Source organism: Neomonachus schauinslandi, chromosome 7 (assembly GCF_002201575.2).
Source record: "Neomonachus schauinslandi chromosome 7, ASM220157v2, whole genome shotgun sequence".
NCBI classification, from domain to species: Eukaryota; Metazoa; Chordata; class Mammalia; order Carnivora; family Phocidae; genus Neomonachus; species Neomonachus schauinslandi.
In genome coordinates, this window is record NC_058409.1 from 142,915,342 (window position 1) to 142,939,535 (window position 24,194).

The 24,194-nt window shown below is 48.4% G+C and overlaps 1 protein-coding gene across 1 annotated transcript; it reads left to right on the forward strand.

Annotated features, from left to right (window-relative positions):
* The first annotated feature begins 201 nt into the window (after nucleotides 1–201).
* On the forward strand, nucleotides 202–23,400 carry CMBL (carboxymethylenebutenolidase homolog). The gene is made up of 7 exons (XM_021702492.1): nucleotides 202–263; nucleotides 9,242–9,272; nucleotides 12,711–12,944; nucleotides 14,874–14,981; nucleotides 19,040–19,182; nucleotides 20,931–21,022; nucleotides 22,667–23,400. Exons 3-7 carry the CDS (start codon nucleotides 12,730–12,732, stop codon nucleotides 22,844–22,846), a joined length of 738 nt encoding a protein of 245 aa, XP_021558167.1. The 5' UTR covers nucleotides 202–263; nucleotides 9,242–9,272; nucleotides 12,711–12,729; the 3' UTR covers nucleotides 22,847–23,400.
* The last annotated feature ends 794 nt before the right edge of the window (nucleotides 23,401–24,194 follow it).

Below are 24,194 nucleotides of genomic sequence, written 5' to 3' on the forward strand. Positions count from 1 at the left end.
CCAGGCCTCTCCTCCCCACCCCTCCCCGCCCCTCCCCCCATGCCCTCCAGACCTCCCCTGCCCCTCCCCCCTCCCTCCCGCCCGGCCTTCCCGGGAGGCTGGGAATCCGGGGCAGCCACTGGCCGGCGGGGATCCGCCGCCCTCCGTCACCGCGTCCACTTCCGTCCCGGTGGGAAGCGCCTCCTCCCTGCCTGCCCCGACCGTCCCCGGGCTCGGCGGGCTGCCTCGGCGCGGGGAGAACGCAGGCTTCGGGCGGCGGACAGGTACGTGCGGCGCGCGGGCCCAGGAACGCGCGCAGCCCGGCTGCGCCCTCACTCGCGCGTGGGTCTGCAGGAGGTAGAGCAAGTCGGCCGTGGGCACAGGTCATGAGCCGATCAAAGCCCGTTTTTCAAAACCTGACTTTTACCAAAGCGGTAGTACATTGTCGCTGCAGAAAAGCAGCCCTGGCCAGCCCGCTCTGGTGTGTTGTCCTGTTGAAAAACGTAGTTGAAATCAAGCTGTAGTACGTAAGCTCGTATTTATTTTTTCCATTTGTCTGGAACCTTTCTTTCATGCCATTGAATACCCTTTGTAATTATTGTCCTACAGTTGGACGTTTTGGTTGCCTAGTTTTTACCAATATAAACCTGTGGGAAAAAGCATATTTGCATCAAAATGTAACCGAACCAAGTGAGAGTTTGTCCACCAGATATGCAGCAAGCCAATAAAAATTGACACCGAGCTTTTGCAGAGGAAAAAGAGAGCTGATTTATTGGTGTGGCGCCACCCAGGAGAATGGGCAGTAATGCTCAAAAGTCCAGAATCCTCTGATGGCTTGCAAATGAGAGCTTTTAAGGGCAAAATTTGGGGAAGGGGTCTCCTGAGAAGGTGGACACCATTGATTGGAGACCCATGAGGTCATACTAGCAGGTGACCACTTTGTCTGGTGCCCTGGAGGTCTTTTCCGTCGCAGGAGGTTTGGAATCTGGAAAATATCTGTATTCCTTATGTTAGAAATTTAAGCAAGCATTCTTATCCCTTGAGCCTAGGCCTATGTGTTCCTTGACTGGTCTGGCTGTGCCTGGGATATATATGGCCTCCTGTGTTCATTCTTTCATCTGAACTGATAAGATGGACACCGGCTTCAAAAATCTTTATTGGCAGTATTTCCTTAGGATGCCTCCGGGGTCTGGAGAGCAGGCGTCGCGACATCCTCGGTGCTGGGTACTTGGTGCGAGTTCCAAGAAAGACCGCTCAGGTCACCCACACAGCCATGTGGGTTGGAGGCGATTTAGGTCTACTTGCTGATGGAAAATACAACCTGTTGTTTTCGAAGCCCACTTAAAATAAGGGGGTCAGAAGTGAGCCCCGCAGGTGTCTGGGGAAAGGCTACCCAGGCCTCAGAAGAGCTTAAGAGAAGGCCAGAGGCAGCCATGTGATTGGCATGCTTGCAGGCCAGTGGGTACTCATCACATCTACCTTTCCAATTAATGCTGCCTACGCCTGTACCCGGTGGAAAGTACAAGGATGATTGCTGACAAATAAATATCTGGAGTTGTTGGTGTTTGTAGGATCGTCGACGGTAGACGGCTGAGTAGGGCTGTACAGGCCTGAGCCTTCCCAGCTGCAAGATCGAAAATCAGTGGCCAGGCAAGTTTCTGCAGTGTTTACCCAGTAAGGGGAAAACACCAAGGCTTCCTGGTACCTTTCAGCCTTTGTTTTGCTTGCTGATGGTTTCCAAATCTCTGAAGCTTCTAGCAATTTATTCCTTGACTTCGTTGCTGGTTACAGTCCCATCAACGCCAGTTCCCTTTGCTCGTCGAAAACTGTTTTCTCTGTTTCTGTTGGAGAACATCATTGCATTGGGAAGTCTGACTTCCGAGTTATTTAAATCCTTGAGGGTATGAAAGCAGGAAAACCAGACTCGTGGGACCACGCCTTACCACCCATTTATCGCCTTTTTGACTTCCAGTGAGAAAATGGGAATGTTGTTCAGTCGCGTTGTTAAAAGGTAATTTTCAGCGAAAAGTAAAATCATGACTCTCATACAGATATAAAAATGAGCACGTGTTGGGGCACCTGGCTGGCTCTGTCGGCAGAGCATGAGACTCTTGACCTTGAGGCTGTGAGTTCGAGCCCCGTGTTGGGTGTAGAGATTACTTAAAAAAAAATTTTTTTTTTTTAAATGAGCACGTGGTAAGGATTCTATTTTATTCACGAAAGAGGGAACCGGCAGATGTTATAACTGGTTCAAGAGAAAGTCAAGAAGCATAGAGATACATGGGGCAAAGGAATGCCTCAGGAAGGCTTAGGTTAGGAGAGGGGGCAGGACATGTGAGCCCCCTGGAATTGGCAGATCAGAAAGGCACCACTGATCCCCATGGGTCTTGGCTTGTGATATTGTGGAAGCATTTCGTGTGTGAAGCAGGGCTGTAGGGTGTTGAAGAACAAATCATTCAGTCATGGCATTTGTTAAAGAATGGAAGCAGACCTTATTCAGGAGCATCGGGATATGAGTAGGGACCACTGAAGTGGGGTTTTACAGTGGGTGAGAGAGACTGGGCTCAACTCTGCAAATAACAAAAGAAAAAAAGTGAGAATTTAGAGCCAAGGAGTGGAGTGGGGGGTCAGTGGATGGAAAATGGCTAAGAGGAAGCATCACAGGGAATGGGAGTTCTAGAGAACCGACCTAACTGGGTTCTTGCAGAAGACAAGCCAGTGTGATCAGACCTCACCCGGGGGACAGTGGAGGGTGGGGAAACAGATTAGATATGGAGGGTCAGAGATTCTGTGAAACTAACTTAGCAGGATTCTTATTGGAACTGGACATGGCAGAGATGCCATCGGAAACCCAGAAGTCAGGGTCTGTTTGAGAAGAGTTCAGAGGAGCTTGGTGAAGAAGAGTCTTGGTTAAGGGACTGTAAAATGACCTTTGAGGTCATTCACACTTTTGTGGCATCTTGCATGAAGGTCATGGGCGGATCCTGAGCGTTAGTGCTGCTAGTCAGTGTGGCCTCATCAAAGAAGGTCTCTTGTGCAGGGGCGCGTCTGGGTTATCCTTGGTGCCATGAGGAGGGCTCTGACTTCCAGAGGCTTCACTAGTGGAGACCACAGATCTGAGCTCAAGGTGGCCAGTGAGTGCTGCCAAGCCCACCTGCCAGGAAACAGAAGAGCCCTTCTATTTTTTAAAAAAGATTTTAAGTAATTTCTCCACCCAACGTGGGGCTCAAACTCACAACCCTGAGATCAAGAGTTGCATGCTCTACCGACCGAGCCAGCCGGGCGCCCCAGAAAAGTCCTTCTTGACACATTTTATGAGGCCCCCACTGTACACGTCACACCCACAGTCCCATCCCTATGGTTTCCCCCAATAGGAGGAAACCTTTTGCTCACTGTGACCGACCTCATAATGAATGTCACGCAGAAGAAACTTCATGGTTTTTGGGAGAGCCTCTGTTATCGGTGGCACACCCTTCTGGGTCCTCCGATTCTGGTCCCAGTCGTTGTCTTGGCACCACCGCAACTCTTTGTAAGTCGCTGGTAACCAGTAAGTTAGTGAATTCTGTCCCGTCTGGTGGAGAACCAATTGGCTTCCTCCCACCTGTGGAAAAATCTGTTTTCTCTCCTTTTGCAATCTCAACATGCCTTTACTCCGTATACGTTTGTGCTCTTTCCTTCTTCCTTCAAATCAGTTGTCACAGCCGCCTCATTCCCTCCTATTATATAAGTAAAATAAAATCCTTAATGTGTTCATTTAAAAAAAAATCTCATGAGAGTCATGGCTTTACTTTTTTCTGAAAATTCTCCTTTAACAAATGTGCCATTTGGGGGAGGGGCGGGGCAAAGCTAAAATCCTGAAAGTGATGTACAGAAATTGTATGTCTCCTTGTCAGTAGAGCTGCGTGGGTGTGTTCCCCGAGGCTCTTTCCCCGAGCCTCAGGGGGGGTGTAGTCCCTGGAAAATGTCTGCCCACCCTGTGGCCTTGGCCTAGAACACCCACTGCAATGCTTTGCCACAGATGGGTTTGGCTGGAGTCCAGCCTTCCACACCCAGGCTGTCCTGGGCACTGCCCCCTTGTGCAGAACAGTCCAGATGGTGGCTCTCCTGGCCATAAACATTCCTTCTGAAAAGCGGGTATCAATTGAAGATAAAGTAAAAAGATTCAGGTTCAAGGTTGCTTTGGAATGGCCAGGATATTTTGTGGTCTCTGCAACCCCATAGGACAAGTCAGGTAAGAAATCAGCCTAAGGACATTCAGATTGGCAAGGAAGAAGTCGAAATTTTCATTATATGTAGATGACATGATATTCTACATAGAAAACCCGAAAGAGTCTACCAAAAAATTGCTAGAACTGATACATGAATTCAGCAACATCGCAGGATATAAAATCGATGAACAGAAATCTGTTGCATTCCTATACACCAATAATGAACCAACAGAAACCGAAATCAAGGAATCGATCCCATTCACAACTTCACCAAACCTATAAGATACCTAAGAATAAACTTAACCAAAGAGGTAAAAGATCTATACCCTGAAAATTATAAAATACTTACGAAAGAAATGGAAGAGGACTTAAAGAAATGGAAAAACATTCCATGCTCTTGGACTGGAAGAACAAACATTATTAAAATGTCTATATTACCCAAAGCAATCTACACATTTAAGGCAATCCTTATAAAAATACCACCAGCATTTTTTCTAGAGCTAGAACAAACAGTCCTAAAATTTGTGTGGAACCACAAATAGCCAAAGCAATCCTGAAAAAGAAAAGCAAAACTGGGGGCATCATGATTCCAGACTTCAAGCTTTATTACAAAGCTGTAATCATCAAGACAGTATGGTACTGGCACAAAACCAGACACATAGATGAAATAGATCAACGGAACAGAATAAAGAACCCAGAAATGGACCCACAACTATATGGTCAATTAATCTTCGGCAAAGCAGGAAAGAACATCCAATGGAAAAAAGACAGACTCTTCAACAGATGGTGCTGGGAAAACTGGACAGCAACATGCAGAAGAGTGAAACTGGACCATTTTCTTACACCATACACAAAAATAAATTCGAAATGGATGAAAGACCTAAATGTGAGACAGGAAACCATCAAAATCCTAGAGGAGAACCCAGGCAGCAACCTCTTTGACCTTGGCTGTAGCAATTTCTTACTAGACATGTCAACGGGGGCAAGGGAAACAAAAGCAAAAATGAACTATGGGAACTTCATCAAGATAAAAAGCTTCTGCACAGAGAAGGAAACAGTCAACAAAACTAAAAGGCAGCCTACGGAATGGGAGAAGATATTTGCAAGTGACATATCCGATTAAGGGTTAGTATCCAAAATCTATGAAGAACTTAACACCTTAAAAACAATCCAGTTAAGAAAGGAGCAGAAGACATAAATAGACATTTTTCCAAAGAAGACATCCAGATGGCTAACAGACACATGAAAAGATGCTCAACACCACTCATCCTCCGGGAAATACAAATCAAAACCACGATGAGATAGCACCTCACACCTGTCAGAGTGGCTAAAATTAACAACACAGGAGACAACAGGTGTTGGCGAGGATGCAGAGAAAGGGGAACCCTCTTACACTGTTGGTGGGAATGCAAGCTGGTACAGCTACTCTGGAAAACAGTGTGGCAGTTCTTCAAAAAGTTAAAAATAGAACTGCCCTATGATCCAGCAACTGCACTACTAGGTATTTACTCAAAGGATTCTAAAATACACATTCAAAGGAGTACGTGCACCCCAATGTTTGTAGCAGCATTATCAACAATAGCCGAACTATGGAAACAGTTCAAGTGTCCATCAACTGATGAATGGATAAAGAAGTGGTGTATGTGTGTGTGTGAATAGTACTCAGCCATCAAAAGGAATGAAATCTTGTCATTTGCAATGACATGGAGGGAGCTAGATAGAGTGTATTACGCTAAGTGAAATAAATTAATCAGAGAAAGACAAATACCATATGATTTCACTCATATGTGGAATTTTAAGAAACAAAACGTGAATATTTGGGAGGGGGAAAGAGAGAGAGGGAAACAAATCATGAGAGACTCTTAACTGTGGAGAACAAACTGAGAGTTGATGGAGGGAGGTGGGTGGGGGATGGGATAGATGGGGGATGGGCATTAAGGAGGGCACTTGTTGTGATGAGCACTGGGTGTTACATATAAATGATGAACCACTGGTCTCTACTCCTGAAACCGATGCTGAACCGTATGTCAACTAAACAGAATTTAAATTAAAAAAAGAAGAACCTAGCCTAAGGAATCGGCTGTCCACAAATAGTGCATTGGACATAAAGTTTGCCGCTGTTGGTGCTGGATTGTTGTGACTTCTCTTACTAATAATAGTTTTATAACTGAGCTTGTGAAAACAAAACCATGAGGAATCGTTTCAAATTTTCTTTGAGCAAATGACTAGCTCTTAATTTGTGTTTCTTTAAAACTTGGTTATTTTCTTTCTAAAATATTCTGGAAGGTACAGGAAATAATATAACAGCCACCCATATTCACGTGACCGGGGCTTAAAAAATGTGAACCTTTTGTCCTTAGTCAAAACCTTCTTAGGAAATAAAATGTAACAAATGCAGTTAAAGCCAGCAGTCTCCACCCTCCCTCCCTCGCCAGTAACCACTGGCTAATGGTGGTGTGTTTATTCCTGTGCGTTCTACTTTTACTACAGTATATTTATTAGTAAAAGAAGCATTATTTTTCTTTTTAGTATTTACTTAGCATCAAAAAGGCCATTGAATTTTTAAATAGCATTATGTTTCTAAGATTTATCGTGTTGGGAAGTGTACTTGTAGTTTGTTTATGCATGTATTTGTTTCGTGTGTCTGCTGTAACAAATATGCCCCAGCTGGGTGACTAAAGACCACAGAAATGTATTCTCACAGTTCTGGGGGCCAGAAGTCCGAAATGAAGGTGTCAGCAGGGCTCCGCTTTCCTGAAACCTACAGAGGGGAATCCTTCCTTGCTTCTCTCCTCGTTTCTGATGGTTGCTGGCAGTCCCTGGTGTTCCTTGGCTTGTAGGAGCCTCACTCCAATCTCTGCCTATGTCTTCACATGGCTTTCTTCCCTGTGTGTCTCTGTATCTAAATTTCCCTCTTCTTATAAGGATACTAGTTATTGGGCTAGTGGCCACCCTAATCCAGTATGACCTCATCTTAACTTTTTTTTTTTTTAAGATTTATTTATTTATTTGAGGGGGGGAGGGTCAGAAGGACAGGGAGAGCATCTCGAGTAGACTTCCCGCTGAGCGCGGAGTCCAGTGTGGGGCTGGATCTCACAACCTCGAGATTATGACCTGAGCCGAAATCGAGGGTCCGATGCTTAACTGACGGAGCCAGCCAGGCACCTCATCTTAACTTGATTACCTCTGCAAGATCCTATTTCCAAATAAGGGCACCTTCATAGGTTCTGGGAGTTAGGACTTGAACATGTCTTTTTGGGGGACACAGGTCAACCCACAACAATTAATACATCACAATTTATCCTGTGCCCCTCCTGAAAGTCAGATTGGTTCCAGTTACTGTCATCATGTCTGTGCCACCAAAAGCACCCCTTCCACATTTACCACATATGTGCATGAGTGTGCACGCACACACACACACACACAGAGGTGTAAATTTTTCTGGGGAATACACCCACCTGTGGGATTTCTGGGTTGCAGGGTTTCTGCATCTTTGACTTTGCTAGACCTTGTCAGACTACTTTCCAGAGTTTGTATCAGCTCACATTCCCTCCCTATTCCCTGCGTGGGCACCGACTCTTGGTGCAAACAGACGTTTGCCAGTCTGCAAGATGCAAAATAGTATCTGTGTCACGTACAAAATAGTACAATTTCTTAAATACCAGTGAGGTTGAATATCTTTTCATAAGTCTATGTGCCATTCAGCCGTACCTTTTTGTGAGTTGCCTGTTCTTATCTTTGGAGCATTTTTCTCTTGAGTTGTCTTTTTCTTTTTTTTTTTTAAAGATTTTATTTATTTGACAGAGAGAGACACAGTGAGAGAGGAAACACAAGCAGGGGGAGTGGGAGAGGGAGAAGCAGGCTTCCCGCTGAGCAGGGAGCCCGATGCGGGGCTCGATCCTAGGACCCTGGGATCATGACCTGAGCCGAAGGCAGACGCTTAACGACTGAGCCACCCAGGCGCCCCTTGAGTTGTCTTTTTCTTGTTGATTTATAAGAATTTTTTGTTTTTTAAATTTTTTTAAGAAGATTTTATTAATTTGTTAGAAAGAGAACTCGCACACGAGAGAGCAAGAGCAGTGGGGAGGGTCAGAGGGAGAGGGAGAAGCAGACTCCCCACTGAGCAAGGAGCCTGACACAGGGCTCAATCCCAGGACCCTCAGATCATGACCTGAGCTGAAGGCAGATGCTTCACTGACTGAGCCACCCAGGCGCCCCAAGAATTCTCCCTATATCTTATCTAGATACTAAATCTGCTTTGAGAATGGTATCTTGAATAATAATAACTCTTCCCCACCTCCACCACCCCCTGTGCTATTTTGGAGCAAATCCCAGACATGTAGTTGTTTTATCTGTATATACATCAGCATGTAGCCATAAAAGGTAAGGATTGTATACACACACACACACACACACACACACACAACCATCACTGTAATAGTATTATCCCCCCTCTACCATTACAGTAATTTCTCAATACCATCAAATATCCAGTCAGTTCAATTTCCCCCAGTTGTCTTACAAGTGGTTTTTACAGTTGATTCCTGCTGTGGACGGACTTGTGTCCCCCCCCAAAGTTCATGTGTGGAAGCCGTAACCCCCAGCGTGATGGTATTTGGAGGTGGGACCATTGGTGATTAGGTTTAGATGAGGTTGTGAGGGTGGGACCCAGGATGGGATTAGCGCTCTTACAAGAAGAGGCCAGAAAGCTTGTTCTCTCTGTGTGTGTCGTGTGAGGACACAGCGAGAAGGCAGCTGTTTGCAAGTGAGGGGGAGAGTCCCCGTCACCACCGGACCTTGTGGGCATCCCGATCTGGGACTTCCAGCCTCCAGAACTGGGAGCAATACATTTCTGTCATGTTAGCTGCCCAGCCTGTGCTATTCTGTTACGGAAGCTCGAGCAGACTAATACATACTTAATGAGATTTATTAATCCTTGTCTTCGTGGTTTGTGTTTTTTGGGTCTAGTGTAAGAAATGCTGCTTTATGCCAAGATTCAGGAAAATGGTATTCTCTGTTTTCTTCTAACAGATTCCTTTTGCTTTCCTCCTCAGGTTTCTCACCACCTGGCAGGGCTGCACAACGGTAGGTGGGGATCCACTGGGATCTGTCTGCTCTCCTGGGTCGCTCAGTGTCGTATCTTATCCCCTTTATTGGCCATTCTGTCCTCCTGCCACAGATCCACCGTGCCCTCCTGCCCCCATAAAACCCTCCAGAGCCTGGTCCTGTTCTGGTGCATTTATCTGCCGGCTTCAAACCACCATCCTGCTGCTGGACGTGGCTGGAGGGACACAGCCTCAGGGACCATGTACATTTCCTTGGTCCTTCATTTTCCCACTTGTCCTGTCCCTTCCGACCTCCCCCCTGCTCTCACCCTCACTGTTGGCTCTGCTCTCAGTTCTCTGAGCAGATGCAAGTAGGGAGCATCCACAGCCTCCTGCCCGACGTCACCCACCCTTCTGCCTTCCCTCCTGGGACCGTGGAGGACCCATCCTTGCTTTAGGGAAGGTGACCTTCTCCCTGTGCAACCCCGTCCCTTCCCACCTAGCTGTGCCCCTCGATTCCCCTGTGCCCCTCGAACCGTCGGTTTGGGTTGGTTTTGCTTTGTTTTCCTCTGTGAGGTACCAGTCTCATTCCCATACAAATGTGCTGAGATTTCTTCCATTAAAAAATAAAAAGAGGGGCGCCTGGGTGGCCCAGTTGGTTAAGCCGCTGCCTTCGGCTCAGGTCATGATCCCAGGGTTCTAGGATCAAGCCCCGCATCGGGCTCCCTGCTCGGGGGGGGAGCCTGCTTCTCCCTCTCCCTCTGTCCCTCGCCCCTGCTCGTGCATTCTCTCTCTCTTTCAAATATGTACATAAAATCTTAAAAAATAAATAAATAAAAAGACTTGTTGCCCTGTCTTCCCTCCATCTTCTGCTCACTCTCTTTGCTCTAGTTTCTGGCAAAATCCTTGAAGAGCTTCCGTGTTCACTCGGTCTGATTCTCTCCTGTCACTCTCTCCAGCCTGCTGCTGTCTTGCCCACCCTGGTCCTCCAGACCTGTTCTTGTGGAGGTCACCCTGACGTCCCGTTGCTCAGCCCTGTGGCCAACCCTCTGCGTCTCTCAGGGCTTCTTGCAGAATGTCTCGGTCTACACTCTACCTCCTTGAAACCCTGTCTTCACGTGGCTCCAGGCCCATGACTGGGGGTTCCTCCCCTCTTGCTTGCTGTTTCTTCTCAGACTCACTCTCTGTTTCTTCTCGCCTCCCCAAAGCCCTTAATGGTGAAGGCCCCGGGGCTCAGTCTTCCAGATCCTTCTCTTCTTTATCTACTGTCATTCCTTTCATGATGTCATTCATTCTCAAGGTTTTAAATTCTCATTATTTACAGCATAGTTGAACAACATGGGGGTTAGGGGCGCTGACCTCCGTGCGGTCAGAAATCTGTATCACTTTTGACTCCTCAAAAATGTCACTCTTAATAGCCTACTGTTGACTGGCAGCCTTGCCAGTAACATAAACAGATGATTGACACATATTTTGCGTGTTATACATATTATATACTGTATTCCTACAATGAAGTAAGCTAGAGAAAAGAAAATGCTAAGACAGTTACAAAAAAGAGAAAATACATTCACAGTCATGGACTGTATTTATGGAAACAAATCCATGTGTAAGTGGACCCATGCAGATAAAACGCGTGTTGCTCAAGGGCCAACCATAGTCGTGGTCGATAAATCACATGGACAGCGGACGAGCAAATCCTGAACCACTGCTCCGAGCCTCCGGTCACAGTTCTGTCAGTTGGTCAGTGCGTCACCCCGTTTTATGTGTGTCTCTGTGTAGAGACGCCTTATTTAATGTAGAGTTGATTCATTAACGTTGAACCCACCATCAGCGGCTGTCACGCACGCCTGAGCCAGGCTTGTCTACTATACGTGTGGTTTTTGGAGGCACATCATGCTCTTAGGATCACTAGACAGCCCTTCGGCACTGTGCATGGAGTCCATTCGTAAACAACGAAATCGCCAGCCAAAAAGCACAAAAATGCAGAAGATGTGGGACTCAACAGAAAGTGAAAAGGATGCTTGTTTGCAGTGGGAGCTGAATGAGAAGGCAGAGCGTCGCCTTGTTCGACCGTGCGTGTCAGTGACTCAGATCTGTCACTGCTCTGTGGAAGTCTGTGGATGGTGGCGAAAGCACAGCAAGTACCGATTTTGGAGTTGCAAGTAAATTTTGCAACTGGGCAAGTTCACGTGTATGGAATCTGCAAAAAAAAAAAAAAGAGGCTCGGCTGTATATTGCTGACTTTTCTCAAGTTTGTAGTTTCAGCTTGGACCCCTGCCCTGAACTTGTTTTTTTTAAGATTTATTTATTTATTTATTAGAGAGAGAGAGAGCATGAGAGGGGGGAAGGGCAGAGGGAGAAGCAGACTCCCCGCCTAGCAAGGAGCCCGATGTGGGACTCGATCCCAGGACTCCAGGATCATGACCTGAGCCGAAGGCAGTCGCTTAACCAACTGAGCCACCCAGGCGCCCTGCCCTGAACTTGTTATGAGCTGTCCGCTCAGCCTGTCCGACAGATGTTTCAGACTTACCGCCCCACATTTAAGACCCGATCTCCTCCAATCTGTTCTTCCCATGTCTCCCACTTCTCATTTAAAGACACGCTATCATTTTCCAGTTGCTCGGGCAAAAAACTCTCATCCTCGGGCAAGAAACCCTCATCGTCACTGACTCCTCTTTGCCTGATACCCCCCATGAGCCATCTGCCAGCATCCCTGCACATTTTGTCCAGGCCCCAGCTACCCTTGGGCTTTCCCCTCTTCAGGGGGTAGTGTCTTTTGTCCTGGGGTGTGAAAGTCTTGCTCTAAGTAGGTTTGCATTTGCTTCTGCCAGGTGCCCAGGGATTTTGCTGCCCAGGGTCAATTGTTTGGTTAATTTCACCTTCTAGGTATTCCTACTTTGAGAGGAGAGTGGACATTTTGGAGGATTGGTTTCTTTTTTTCCTCCCTGGGCTTTCTAACCATGGTCCTAGTCCTTGTTGGTAGAGTTTTCTTTTTTTTTTCTTTTATTGTTGTTTTTTGTTTTTATTTTCCCCACTAAATATAAACCTTTGGGGGTTCCGACACTGCCTGGGGTCTCGGTCACAAATCCCCATCTCATGGGGGCTATTAGTGCTTGTTCCTGGGTCTAGCCTGCTCCCCAGCATCGCTGGGCTCCTTCTGTATCTGCTCATGCCACCGTGACCCTGGCTTCAAGTGTCCTTTCCAATCCTAGCTGGGGATTGTTCCCTTTATGAGCTCCACCATTTTAATTTTTATCTGTTGGTTACGTTCACTCCGGTATTTCTAGTGTTTGGTAGTGGGAATGGATTCCTATTAGCCCCACTCAGAATCACAAGTTACCAGCGATTTCCTCCATGAACACACAGTGAGTATAATTAAAATGAATTCTTTTCTATCCTCTTGATTTTAGTTTACCTACTGTGTATAATCTTTGGATTTGCACCATTCAGAATATAATGCATGTTTCTCTCTCTGTAGCCCAGCTTCGATCTCTCCAATGGCTAACGAGGCTCATCCTTGTCCATGTGACATTGGCCACAAGATAGAGTATGGAGGGATGGGGCGCGAAGTTCAAGTCGAGCACATCCAGGCTTACGTCACCAAGCCCCCCTTCGACACAGGCAAGGCTGTGATCGTCATTCAAGATATATTTGGCTGGCAGCTGCCCAATACCAGATACATGGCTGACATGATCGCAGGCAATGGATACACGTATGTATGAAGTTCTGTCACTTTCCTTAAATTCATGGAGATTTCTGTGGTCTCTTGTTCCCCTCAGGGAAAACAAAACAAAACCCAAAAAGCCCCACCTGCATTCTAAGTTAGGTTACCTACTTCCTCATCTCACTGGGGGCAGATAAATGGGGAATGTCGCGTGAGCCTAGATACCAGCTGGTGTCGGGAGGCAGCCACTGCTCCCAGCCCAGCCCCGGGGCGTCGGCTCCTCCTCGCACTGTCTGGGCCTGTAGACCCATCGGACTCGGAGAGAGTGATTTCCCGATGTGGGGCCTGCCCGGACACAGGTAGAGGACGCCTGGGGCAGACCTCGCCAGCTCTGAAATGGATCTGCTCCTCGGCCCTCGGCACATCTCAGCCCGGGTCAGGTTTCACAGGCAGGGTGCCCTTGGTTAGCCTGGGCTAAACACACGCTAAACACAAGCGATCATGGTCCTGTCCGAGTTCCCAGGGGTTCCAGAACGGCGCCGTGAGACCTCACTCACCTCTGCAAGGTTCGGCCTTTGCCGGATCGAGTGTCGAGAACACGCCTGCTCCCCACCACACCAGGTCTGGCAGAGTGTCAGCCATTCTTTCCCTCCAGCCTCAGACCGCCTACGACCCCCCCAGCCCTGAGCGTGGCACACCCCACTTTTCTTTGTTTTCTCAAAAAGCTGCAAATCCCAGTGTGCACCTGCCTCGTTTTCCTACAAAAGAAGTCGATTTGAAGGTAGCATGCCCCTGTCGCGTGACTCGGCGTTAGTGCAGACTCAAAAGAGGATTTGCTCTTGAGTTTTCACTTTTTCGCGCCCCCAGATGTTGTCTGGAATGGGAGGCCACGTAACTTACTAGGGGCAAGCCCAGTGATAAACACAGTAGCCGACCCCGCTTGCCCCGTGGCTCGGCCCGACCCCGTGCAGAGGGCGTCACAGGGATACGTGTCCTTCATCCTTCCAACGACCCCACGAGGCTGGGACTACCCTGAGGCTTGAAGATGGAGCTTGTAGTCCTGCCCTGCAGCAGGCAGGTTGCGCGGGACTGTGGCTTCCCTTGTCTTACTGTGGGCCCTGTAGTTGGAGGCGAAACATAAACAATGAGCAGAGGCGCCTGTGATTCACAAAGCTCTCTCCCCGTATCCAACTCCCTTTGCCCTCAAAATAATCCTCTGAGATCGGGCGGTGCTGTCTGTTCATCAGACCAAGAAAATGAGGCTAAAAGTGACTTGGTAAGGCCACAGGGCAGACGGGGTGGTACTGGGACTTGAACTTGGATTCTTCTGACCCAGATTCCAGGGCTCCTTCCACCCTGGCAGGAAGAGCCGGTTCCTCCATCTGTGGCGATGGCCTTTATTTTAGGAAGCGAGTCTCCGGCCAGCGCAGTGTGGACCCAGCCCCGGGGGTTGACTGGCATGGAGGATGGACATGGACTCGGGGAACTGGCTTGTTTTCTCCCTGCCGCCTGTTTTAGAACCTGCATGAGACCTTTCCCTCTGAGCAGGAGGTTGTGCGCTGTAGGCATCCTGGGCAGAGGCTGGGGAGAACTGCTTGGTCATCGTGACTGGGCATGTGACGCAGGTGGACCCTCTGACCTGGGGCTAATGCAAAAGGCCAGCTGAGCCATGAGGCTCCTCCGGGATGGGGGAGGGGGACCCTGGGGCTCCATCCTGTGCCCTGCCGGATTGCCTCGTCATCTCAGACAGGCTGGGCTCTAAGCGGGCTGCCGGAGGCCGCGCACCTACGGTTGTGAAATCTGAAGTGGTCTGGCCTGGCTCCAGGTGGCCTCTTTGATGCGATCAAGCTTGGCCTTCGTGGTCCCCACTTTCCTTCTCCTGTGAATCAGAATCACCAGCATAGCAAGCTTCTTAATGAATGTAAGCAAAGACCAGCAGCTCCAAAATGAAGAGCAATGAATGTCCCTATTTGACAGGACCATCGTTCCGGACTTCTTCGTAGGGCAGGAGCCGTGGCACCCTTCTGGGGACTGGTCCACCTTCCCGGAGTGGTTGAAAACAAGAGATGCCAGAAAGATCGATAAGTAAGTTATCACACATGTGTGGCCCCCCGGGGGAGCGGAGGCTGGAGGGAGAAGTGGGTGCAGCTTCACCATTCACACACCTCCCACCCTCCTTCGTGGGGGGACTTCCATGGCCATGGCTAATGCGTAAGGAAACGGGCTTTCATTGAGCACCGTGTGTGGCCTGGAAGGTGGGACACCGGCAAGGCTCCTGCCGCCCAACAGGCTTGTCTGCTTCCCTCTCTGAGAGACTTCATGGGGCTCATGCCAAGGGGATTTTGTGGGTGATGCGATTTCCCTTGACACTGGGGGCTTTCGGCGTCCATAGGGTCCACACTCCTTCCTTCCTGTCCTGGCTGCAGAACCAGTCGAGGCAATGGGCCGAGAAAAGAAGCTGGAGCAGAGTCTAGCCCCATTCCTGCTCAGCTGACTGGAAACCCAAGGGGCCATCCCCTCCCCCAAGCCTAGACCTGACCCCTCACCTCCCCACTGAGAGACTTCGGGTCTTGACACCAGGCCCATCAGACCACGACTGCTGTCTTGACAGGGTCCAGGGAGCAGTGAGAAGAAAAGGGGGATCCCCCCAGGATTTCAGCTTTTTATTAAATTAGCTCCACCAGCCCAGAAGTAAGGAACAGAGCGTTCAGCTGCCGCTCAGACACCCTCTTCTGTCTGGGCTAAGTATGGAGGGGAAAAGGGGCCAGGAGTGCGCTCTGACGCCAAGCTCCTCCCAAGCAAGTAAATGTGAGCCCAGGGCAAAGGAGGTTCCCCCAACACCAGCCCTGATTCACCTTGGCCATCTGTCCTTCTGAACACTCTCCTTCCCTGTCACCCTATGGGAGCCTTCGGTTTGATAAGCTGCTCCCCCAGCCGAGGTTGGGGAAACTGCTAAGAATGTGGCCCCCTGCCTGTGACCACATGGTCCTCGGAATTTTCTGTTCCTTTCTTCTTCCACCGGAGTGCCCTTCGGGGGTGACCCCAGGGCTGCTGGCCCCTCTGTCCCCTGGGCTGGTGGACCCCGGGCAGACCTCCTCCCATAGGCCAAAGGGGCCTGGGGCCCTGCCGAATGCCCGCCTGGCTCCTCAGCCCCGTCTCATGCCCCACACTCACTGGGGCCACCTTCTCTCAGGGGCTTGTGCTGCGGGGTGCCCTGGGAGCTCCCGGCATGGCCGAGCACCTGAGGCTGTGTTAACCAGCAGTCACCTCAGGGGCTTGTGGGCGGGAGGCCAGCCCATCAGCTGTCCGTGGGACATCAGCTGCCTGCTCTTCCTCTGCCCCATCCTGAGGAGTCTCCGTGCAGGGGTATGAAGGCCTGGCTTCCTCATCTTCAGTCAGGGGGACCCTCAGTGGCCACCCCAGCTCCAAGCTCCCCAGAGGAGCTGGTAGAGGCCTGTGTGGAGACTGCACCACCAGCTTCTCCCCTGCCCGGCTCTGCGTCCTTCTTTCCCCTTCCTCAGCGTTGGCCCCGAGATTGCTGGGGATAGCCCTCCTGCACACCTACTTTTTCCAAGTCCCTCCCAGGGGACCTGCATCCTTAACTGCAACCCCAAGAAAAACAAAATGAAGCAAGAAGTGAAGAGAAAATTAGAAGTAGAAACACAAGAGAACCACAGAGACTGGGTTGCAAATGTGAAAATCAGCTTCCCGTGTGGGGCTGGGGTTGGGGAGAATAGGACATTTTGCTGCTTTCTGAGGAAAAGCTGTGTGGGTCTGCCTTCCATCTGTGAACACGAAGCAGAGTGATCGTCCCTGGCAGGTGTTGGAGCAGCCCTGCGGTACTCTTCCAGAGGGGAAGAGGAGAGCCATGCATTTCAAATAAAAATGAGACCTAAAACAGAAACACTGGGGCGTCTGGGTGGCCCAGTCGGTTAAACGTCTGACTCTTGATTTCTGCCCAGGTCATGATCTCAGGGTCGTGAGATCAAGCCCCATGTTGGGCTCCATGCTTGCTTAAGATTCTCTCTCTCTCCCTTTTCCTCTGCCCCACCCCCCCGCCCATGCACGCTCTCTTTCTATCAAAAAACAAAGCAAAACAAAACAAAAAACCAAAACCAAAAAAAGAGAGAAACATTAACTTTGAAAGGAGACTGAAATCCTTGTATCTGGTCAAGTGTTTTTTTGTTTGTAAGTAACAGAAAATCCGTCTTGAATGCTTACTGCTTAAGCAGTCATGGAATTTATTGGTTTACAGAGCTGAAAAGAGGTAGTTTCTGGCTTGAAGCAGGGGTTGGTTCCTAGTGCAGAAACTATCTCCAGGACTTGCCTTCCAACATTTCTCTACCTCATTGTCTGTACACTGGCTCCATTCTCAGGCAGCTTTTGCCTCTGGGTGACAAGATGGCTGCAGCAGCTCCAGCCTTCCAGTGGTCCCTTTTCCAGCAAGCCAGCAAAATTCCCACTTTGCCCTGATAGTTATGGCTCAGTCACAGGTCCACCCTTGAATCAGTCATTGTGGCCAGAAGATTGCTATGCTCTGATGGTCAGCCTGAGCCACACACTTCACTCCTGGAATCTAGGGCAGAATCTCCCAAGGTATATGAACCAAGCATTGGGGGGTGGGAGGAGAGGTCCATCCAAAGCTAAACCCTGGTGCTCCCAGAAAAGTGGGGAATGCATTCAGAGCAACACCAGCAAAGACATGTTCACTCGAGTTAAAGTATTTTTATAGAAATGGTCTCTTCCTTCTTGTCCCCTCCAATTAAGGCAGTTATTCTTAAGATCAAAGCATTCGAGGAAAATTTAAAACCCCAAATGTCAAGAACTATTGCTCTTTCCATGTTATTTTGCAGAATTACTTAATTACTGCTCACATGATGAATATAACTGCTTTGTACGCAGTGGTAGGATACATATATTTAAATGTGCTCAAGGATATGCTATGATCAAAAGGGAAAGGGAGTGCAATAGAATGGCTTTCTTTTACTTTCTTAAATCGTCAACAGCATTTCTTCCTTATCCGATCAAACAGAACGTTCTGGCTGGCCTTGCTTCCCTACCTCCATTTGGGTGTTTTGCTTCTAGTTGAAAGTGCACTGAGTTCCAGACAAGCAATTTGCAAATGAACCATTTGCAAAGACAGGGCCACTGTTCTTGGTGCTCTCCTGGCTTACATCGTGCTGGAGGCTTTCCAAGTCCCGCTCTGCTCTTTGGGCACAGGAGGAGACAGGCCTTCCAGAGTTGGGATGTTAGCTGCGGGAGTGAATGTGCCAAGTCAGAGAGTTTGGGGAGCTGCCCAGTGGGGCTGGTGTTTGTCAGAGGAGAGCAGGCTGGGGTGCTCGGGGGGGGTGGTGGTGGTGGATCTTGGGATCAGATATTAGGAGCTGTGCTTTGGCCTTTGGCCTTTATTCGGAGGCTGTGGAAGGCCAGGGGCTCAGCTTTCAGCTGGGATGTGAGCTGGTGTGATTTGTGGTTTGCAAAGAGCCTGCCCGCAGCTCTGTCGGGTGGTTGGAGGAGGCTGTGCTTGGTGGAGAGACCTGTGGGGAGATGTGCATCACTCCGGCAGCACGTGGTGAGGGCAGAGCTCCAACAGTAAGAATCTCAGAGCCTCGAGGAAGAGCTGCTGCTGAAGCCCCATTACCGTCCATCGGCATAGCACTTGCTGTCCAGCGCACTCCTGGGGGGGGGGGGGCTCGCAAAGTACCTCTTGATTGTTTCTTTGCCCGCCGCCCCCTCCCCCGCTTTATTGAGATACAGTTGACACATAATGTTTTGTAAGTTTAAGGTGTACACTGTGTTGATTTAACCCGTTTATGTATTGCCAGCATAGCTTTAGCTAACACCTCTATCCTGTCACATAGTTACTCTTTCTTTTTGGTGGTGAGAACACTTAAGGTTGGCCCTCTTAGCAACCTCCAAGGATAGGATACAGTATTATTAACTGTAGTCTCCCAGTTGCACATTATAACCCCAAACTCGTTAATCTCATAACTGGAAGTTTGTGCCTTGTGTCCAATATTTCCCCATTTCCTCATGTCCCACCCCTGGGAACCCCTCTACTCTCTGTTTTCTCGGAGGTTGGCTGCTTAGATTCCATATATAAGTGATCTGTATCTGTTGATTCTTGAATAACTCTGTTCTAGGGAGGTAGATGCTGTCTTGAAGTATCTGAAACAGCAGTGTCATGCCCAGAAAATTGGCGCCGTGGGATTCTGCTGGGGTGGAGTGGCCGTCCATCACGTGATGATGAAGTACCCGGAATTCAGGGCAGGGGTGTCCGTCTACGGTAAATCTGCCTTGCATATTTTACACAGTGGAAATAGGAGGAGTGCTCGAGTGACAGCCACAAGCCTCTTCCAAGCTAGCTGTTCCGGGAGCAATACACAGCCCAGTTGTGCAGAGATGAGGAACTTGGCTTTACAAATCTGAAAGTATTGTAAGGTGCAAGTTCGTAATGTAGTAACCAGAGGATGTCACTGGGATCGAGGAGTCCTGGTCCCCACAGTGTGCTGTTGGGAGAGTCACCTAACCTGAGGGCTCGATTTCTTCACGTAGGGTGAAGCGGACAACATTTATTTCTGTGAGCATGGTTAATATCGAGCACTGTTCTTTACGAGGAACGCCTGTGAACCTATTTTCCCAAGATATGAGTTATTTTCAACTGCATGCACACACACACAATATATGTATAAAGAAGGAAGGAAAAAAAAGGAAACATTTTAGCCGAACAGACCACAGGTATCATAGCAATGAAATAAGAACACATGTGTATGAGACATGGCATACTAAGTTCACGATAGAGAAGCAGACCATAAAAATGTTAAAAAAAAGAAAAGACACAGAAGGAAGTTTGGCTTTCTTTCATGATAGGATGTACCGTTATACTAAGGATTCCTATTTGGATTAATGGTTTCTCGATGTGGTGTTTTTGCTTACTTTTAGCATTAAAAAAATCCTTTAAATACTAACTTACACCAAAGTTACTAAGTTGTCCGTTGCTGTTGGGCACAGGGAGGCTGACTGTCCCCTTGAGTGAAGCAGCAGAAGGCTCTCCTGCGTGGGCGCCTCGCGAGCTCCCCCTTCTGGCCGCTGTTGCACACTGCGTGAGCTGACGAGCATAACAGGACTGGGGCCATCAAACCGCAGTCCAGCCACGCCACGTGGCCTTAACAGAGTGGGCCAGGGAGCGTGGCCATCCTTCCTGTGGCTCCCTGCCTTCTAGGGAGGGGTTACAGGTGAGGGGAGGCTCTTTGGGCTACTTAGCCTTGTTGTGCTGCCCACAGGACGTGGAAGAAGCAGGAGATGGCCATTATTTTCTTCTTCCTACTGACTTGGACCCTGTCCCTGACCACACCTGAGCCAGGCTCCTCTGTGAGTCCTCTTTCTGAGGAGGCCCCGACTGGGCTCTGTCCTTGGCCCACTGGGGCAGTTCAGTGAAAATCCCCCACTTTGGATGTCTGGCCAAATTCCTCACCCTGTGCCCCCCTGCCCCCCTGTATCTTGTCAGCAAGAATCCTATCATGTCCTCTGGCCAGAATCCGTCCTATGCTGATGTTTCCTCTTAGTAATTTTCCACCCACTGCCTCACACCCTGCTCCTTGGCCATAAATCCCCACTTGTCCTGGTATTCGGGTTGAGCCATCTCTTCCCCTACAGCCAAACCCCAGACTTCTAGAGTGGTAGGGGCCAGGTGCTCCAGATTTGAAAGTTTGTCACTGTTTGTAAATGAAGGCATGTCACACACGGGAGCGGGTTTCAGGCTACTCCCGTCTGTGTGCGGCCAAGCAGACCGCAAGGTCTAATTCCATTATTTCTGGCCTGACTCCTACCGAAGTGGACAGCAGGGGCCTGACTAGGTAAGTTGCTCTTTGAGACTAATTTTACAGGCCAGGCCACTTCTGTGGAATTGCTAGAAAGGAATAAACTGCTCCCCCGAAGCACGTATTTTACTCTGAAAAATCAAACCAAACCCACAGAGATTTCTGAGGCCCACGCATGGAAATCCTGCCCTGTGTGTCTATGCCCATCTTCCAGGCATCGTCAAGGACTCTGAAGATGTGCACAGTTTAAAGAACCCCACGTTGTTCATTTTTGCCGAAAATGATGCTGTGATTCCTCTTGAACAAGTAAGTTGGCATCTTTCCTCTTTTTTTTTTTTTTTTAAGATTTATTTATTTAGAGAGAGTGCGTGCTGGTGAGTGGGTGGAGGGGCAGAGGGAGAGGGAGAGAGAATCCTTAAGATGACTGCCTGCTGAGCACTGAGCGGGACCTGGGGCTTGATCTCATGACCATGAGATCATGACCTGAACCGAAATCAAGAGTCTGATGCTTAACCGACTGAGCCACCCAGGTCCCCCTCCTCTTCTCATTTCTGTGTTTAATAACATGATTTGACCTTTCAGGGAAAATGTCCCAAAGGGTTCATGTGTTGCTCCAAATATTTTTCAATATTAAACTTTTAAAGGTGACCGGGCGCCTGGGTAGCTCAGTTGGTTAAGTGTCTGCCTTCGGCTCAGGTCATGATCCCAGGGTCCTGGGATTGAGCCCCGCGTCAGGCTCCCTGCTCAGTGGGGAGCCTGCTTCTTCCTCTCCCTCTAATGCTCCCTCTGCTTGTGCTCTCTCTCTCAAATAAATAAAATCTTAAAAAAATTTTTTTTTTTTTAAAGATTTTATTTATTTGAGACAGAATGAGAGAGACAGAGAGCACATGAGACGGGGGGAGGGTCAGAGGGAGAAGCAGGCTCCCTGCCGAGCAGGGAGACCGATGCGGGACTCGATCCAGGGACTCCAGGATCATGACCTGAGCCGAAGGCAGTCGCTTAACCGACTGAGCCACCCAGGCGCCCAAAATCTTAAAAAAAGTTTTATTTTTTTATTTTTATTTTTATTTTTTTAAGATTTTTTATTTATTTATTTGACAGAGAGAGACACAGCGAGAGAGGGAACACAAGCAGGGGGGAGAGGGAGAGGGAGAAGCAGGCTTCCTGCCAAGCAGGGAGCCCGATGCGGGGCTCGATCCCAGGACCCTGGGATCATGACCTGATCCGAAGGCAGACACTTAACGACTGAGCCACCCAGGCGCCCCTTAAAAAAAGTTTTAAAGGTAGGTGTTATTGGGGACTTACGGACTGTAATCCCCCAAAAGTGTTCCTGGTGTGGTCTGTTTACTGGGCATCGAAGCCGGCCCTGCCTCCCCGTCCTCCCGTGTGTAACCCATGAGTTAAGATAAGGTGTGTGTCATTAAAGACATGGGTCTTTAATGAGCTCAGTCCATGGAGCTTGCAACTCTTGACCTTGGGGTTATGAGTTTGAGCCCCAGGTTGGGGATAGAGTTTACTTTAAAAAAAAAAAGGGTGTGTTAAACCCAGTATGTTGATGATAAGAAAAAAGCAGAAGAAAACTAGTTCAAAAGCAGTCATTTAGAAATTATTGTTGTTATTCATAACTAATACATATTAATACAAATGTAAAATAATTTATACTTGAATATATTGAATATTTTGTTATATATTGAATGATATACAAAAGATATTAATATAGTTTCAAAGAACTGATATTGTATCATTTTTATATTGCTCGGAATCGTCTCCTTTGCCAGAGGTAAGGACTGTGTTACGTATAGAATCAAAAGTAAAAAATTCATAATAGCTACAGAACTTAAGGCACTGACGTTCAGTTTCTTTTACGAGCATTCAGAGAGGATTTGGAGAATGGAAAATATGGCTAGATTTTTAAAATCATACTATCGTGAAATCTTTTTGCATCATCAGGTCTCTTTACTGACCCAGAAGTTGAAAAAACACTGCAAAGTGGAATATCAAATTAAAACGTTTTCTGGGCAAACCCATGGCTTCGTGCATCGAAAGAGAGAAGATTGCTCAGCGGAGGACAAGCCCTATATTGACGAGGCAAGAAGAAATTTACTTGAGTGGCTACACAAATACGTTTAGCTGTGACCAAGTGTAAACTTCCTCAAGGTAGCTTGCATCCAGAAATGTGCTTTGGGATACTTGGATCATTTGATTTAATTTTCACTTTATACAAATCAAGGAATCCTGAAACTCATTATTCCCTCTGAAACATAAATTGGGTAGAATGTTAATGCATGATATAATTTAACTTTTAATACATTAAAAAAAAACCCCAAACCAGATCAGTACCTAAAGAATTTGAATGATAGAGTAATACCCTATCAGTAAAAACCTAGGGCTGTTTATGGACCAGCTCACAGCTCAGGTGTGGACTTCTTGCTTTTTAATTAAGTACATCCTTTAAAATGAGGAGTGTGGCAAAGCCGTGAAGAGCATGAACTATAAACTCAGATTCAAAGCCCAGCTTAATTGGGCATTTATCTGTCTTAATACAGATGAATCTGTCACGTTCATACATTGCACTATGAGAAATCCTGAGGTTAAGATAGGGTTTCATTGACCTAATTACATCAAGCCAATAAACTTACTTTTTGAATGTGTGGCTTTTTCTAAAAGCTAATGAAGAACGATGGATTACAGTGACGGTCTCCTAGGAAGTGATTTTTCCAAAACGGTGTTTTCCGGGCCCAGGGCCTGGGGCTGCGTCAGAAGTCACTCATGTGTTCACTTGGAAGGGGTACGGGGTCAAGTTTCAGTTTTTAGATTTTAATTACTTTATATTAAATCCCACGAACAGCTCAGCTCCTCGGGAGCCCCAGCCCCATGCCAGGCACTCAGCGGCCACATGTGGCCCGGGGAAGCCATGTTGGGCAGAGCCAGTCTGTGCCAGGAAAGACTCTTCGTTCTTCTCGCTGCGCCCTGCTGACTTTCCATGAACCCTAGGCTGGACAGCGGTCACTCCCATTGGCCCTTCTGAGTCTGCAGATCCAGAAAGGCCACCTGGCTCCCCTCCCACCCAGGCCTAGGCCCTGCAGGATGTGCCCTCCATCAGGTGGGGGCATGGGGAGGGTGTTTCCACTTGGCTCCTGGGCTGTTCACCCCCTGGGTGCCATGGCCAACTTGGAACCATTTCCCATCAACCCTGAGCTTCCGGGAGGGAAACACATGCGCTTCTATTCCGGAAGACAGGAACGAGAAGGGTCCCTGTGGCGTCAAGGATCCACAGCCACCCCTTCGTTTCTTCCATGGCTGGGCTTGCGGAGTCTCGCATGACTGATGGTTTTAGTTCTGTGAGGGCGGAGGGGTGACAAGATGGGTCCCTCTGGAGAGGGAGAGAAGAAGGGAGCAGTGATGTGGGCCTCACCCAGGCAGGGATATGGGGAAGAGAGGAGGGATTCCAGAGCAGTTAGAAGAGTCCTGGGAGGAC

What these genes read in the sequence shown, in the direction of transcription:
- CMBL (XM_021702492.1), top strand. Translation starts at nt 12,730, where the DNA reads ATGGCTAACGAGGCTCATCCTTGTCCATGTGACATTGGCCACAAGATA. An exon ending in ATCGCAGGCAATGGATACAC is followed by an intron (nt 12,945 to 14,873) that starts GTATGTATGAAG and finishes CCTATTTGACAG; the next exon opens with GACCATCGTTCCGGACTTCT. An exon ending in GGCAGGGGTGTCCGTCTACG is followed by an intron (nt 19,183 to 20,930) that starts GTAAATCTGCCT and finishes CCCATCTTCCAG; the next exon opens with GCATCGTCAAGGACTCTGAA.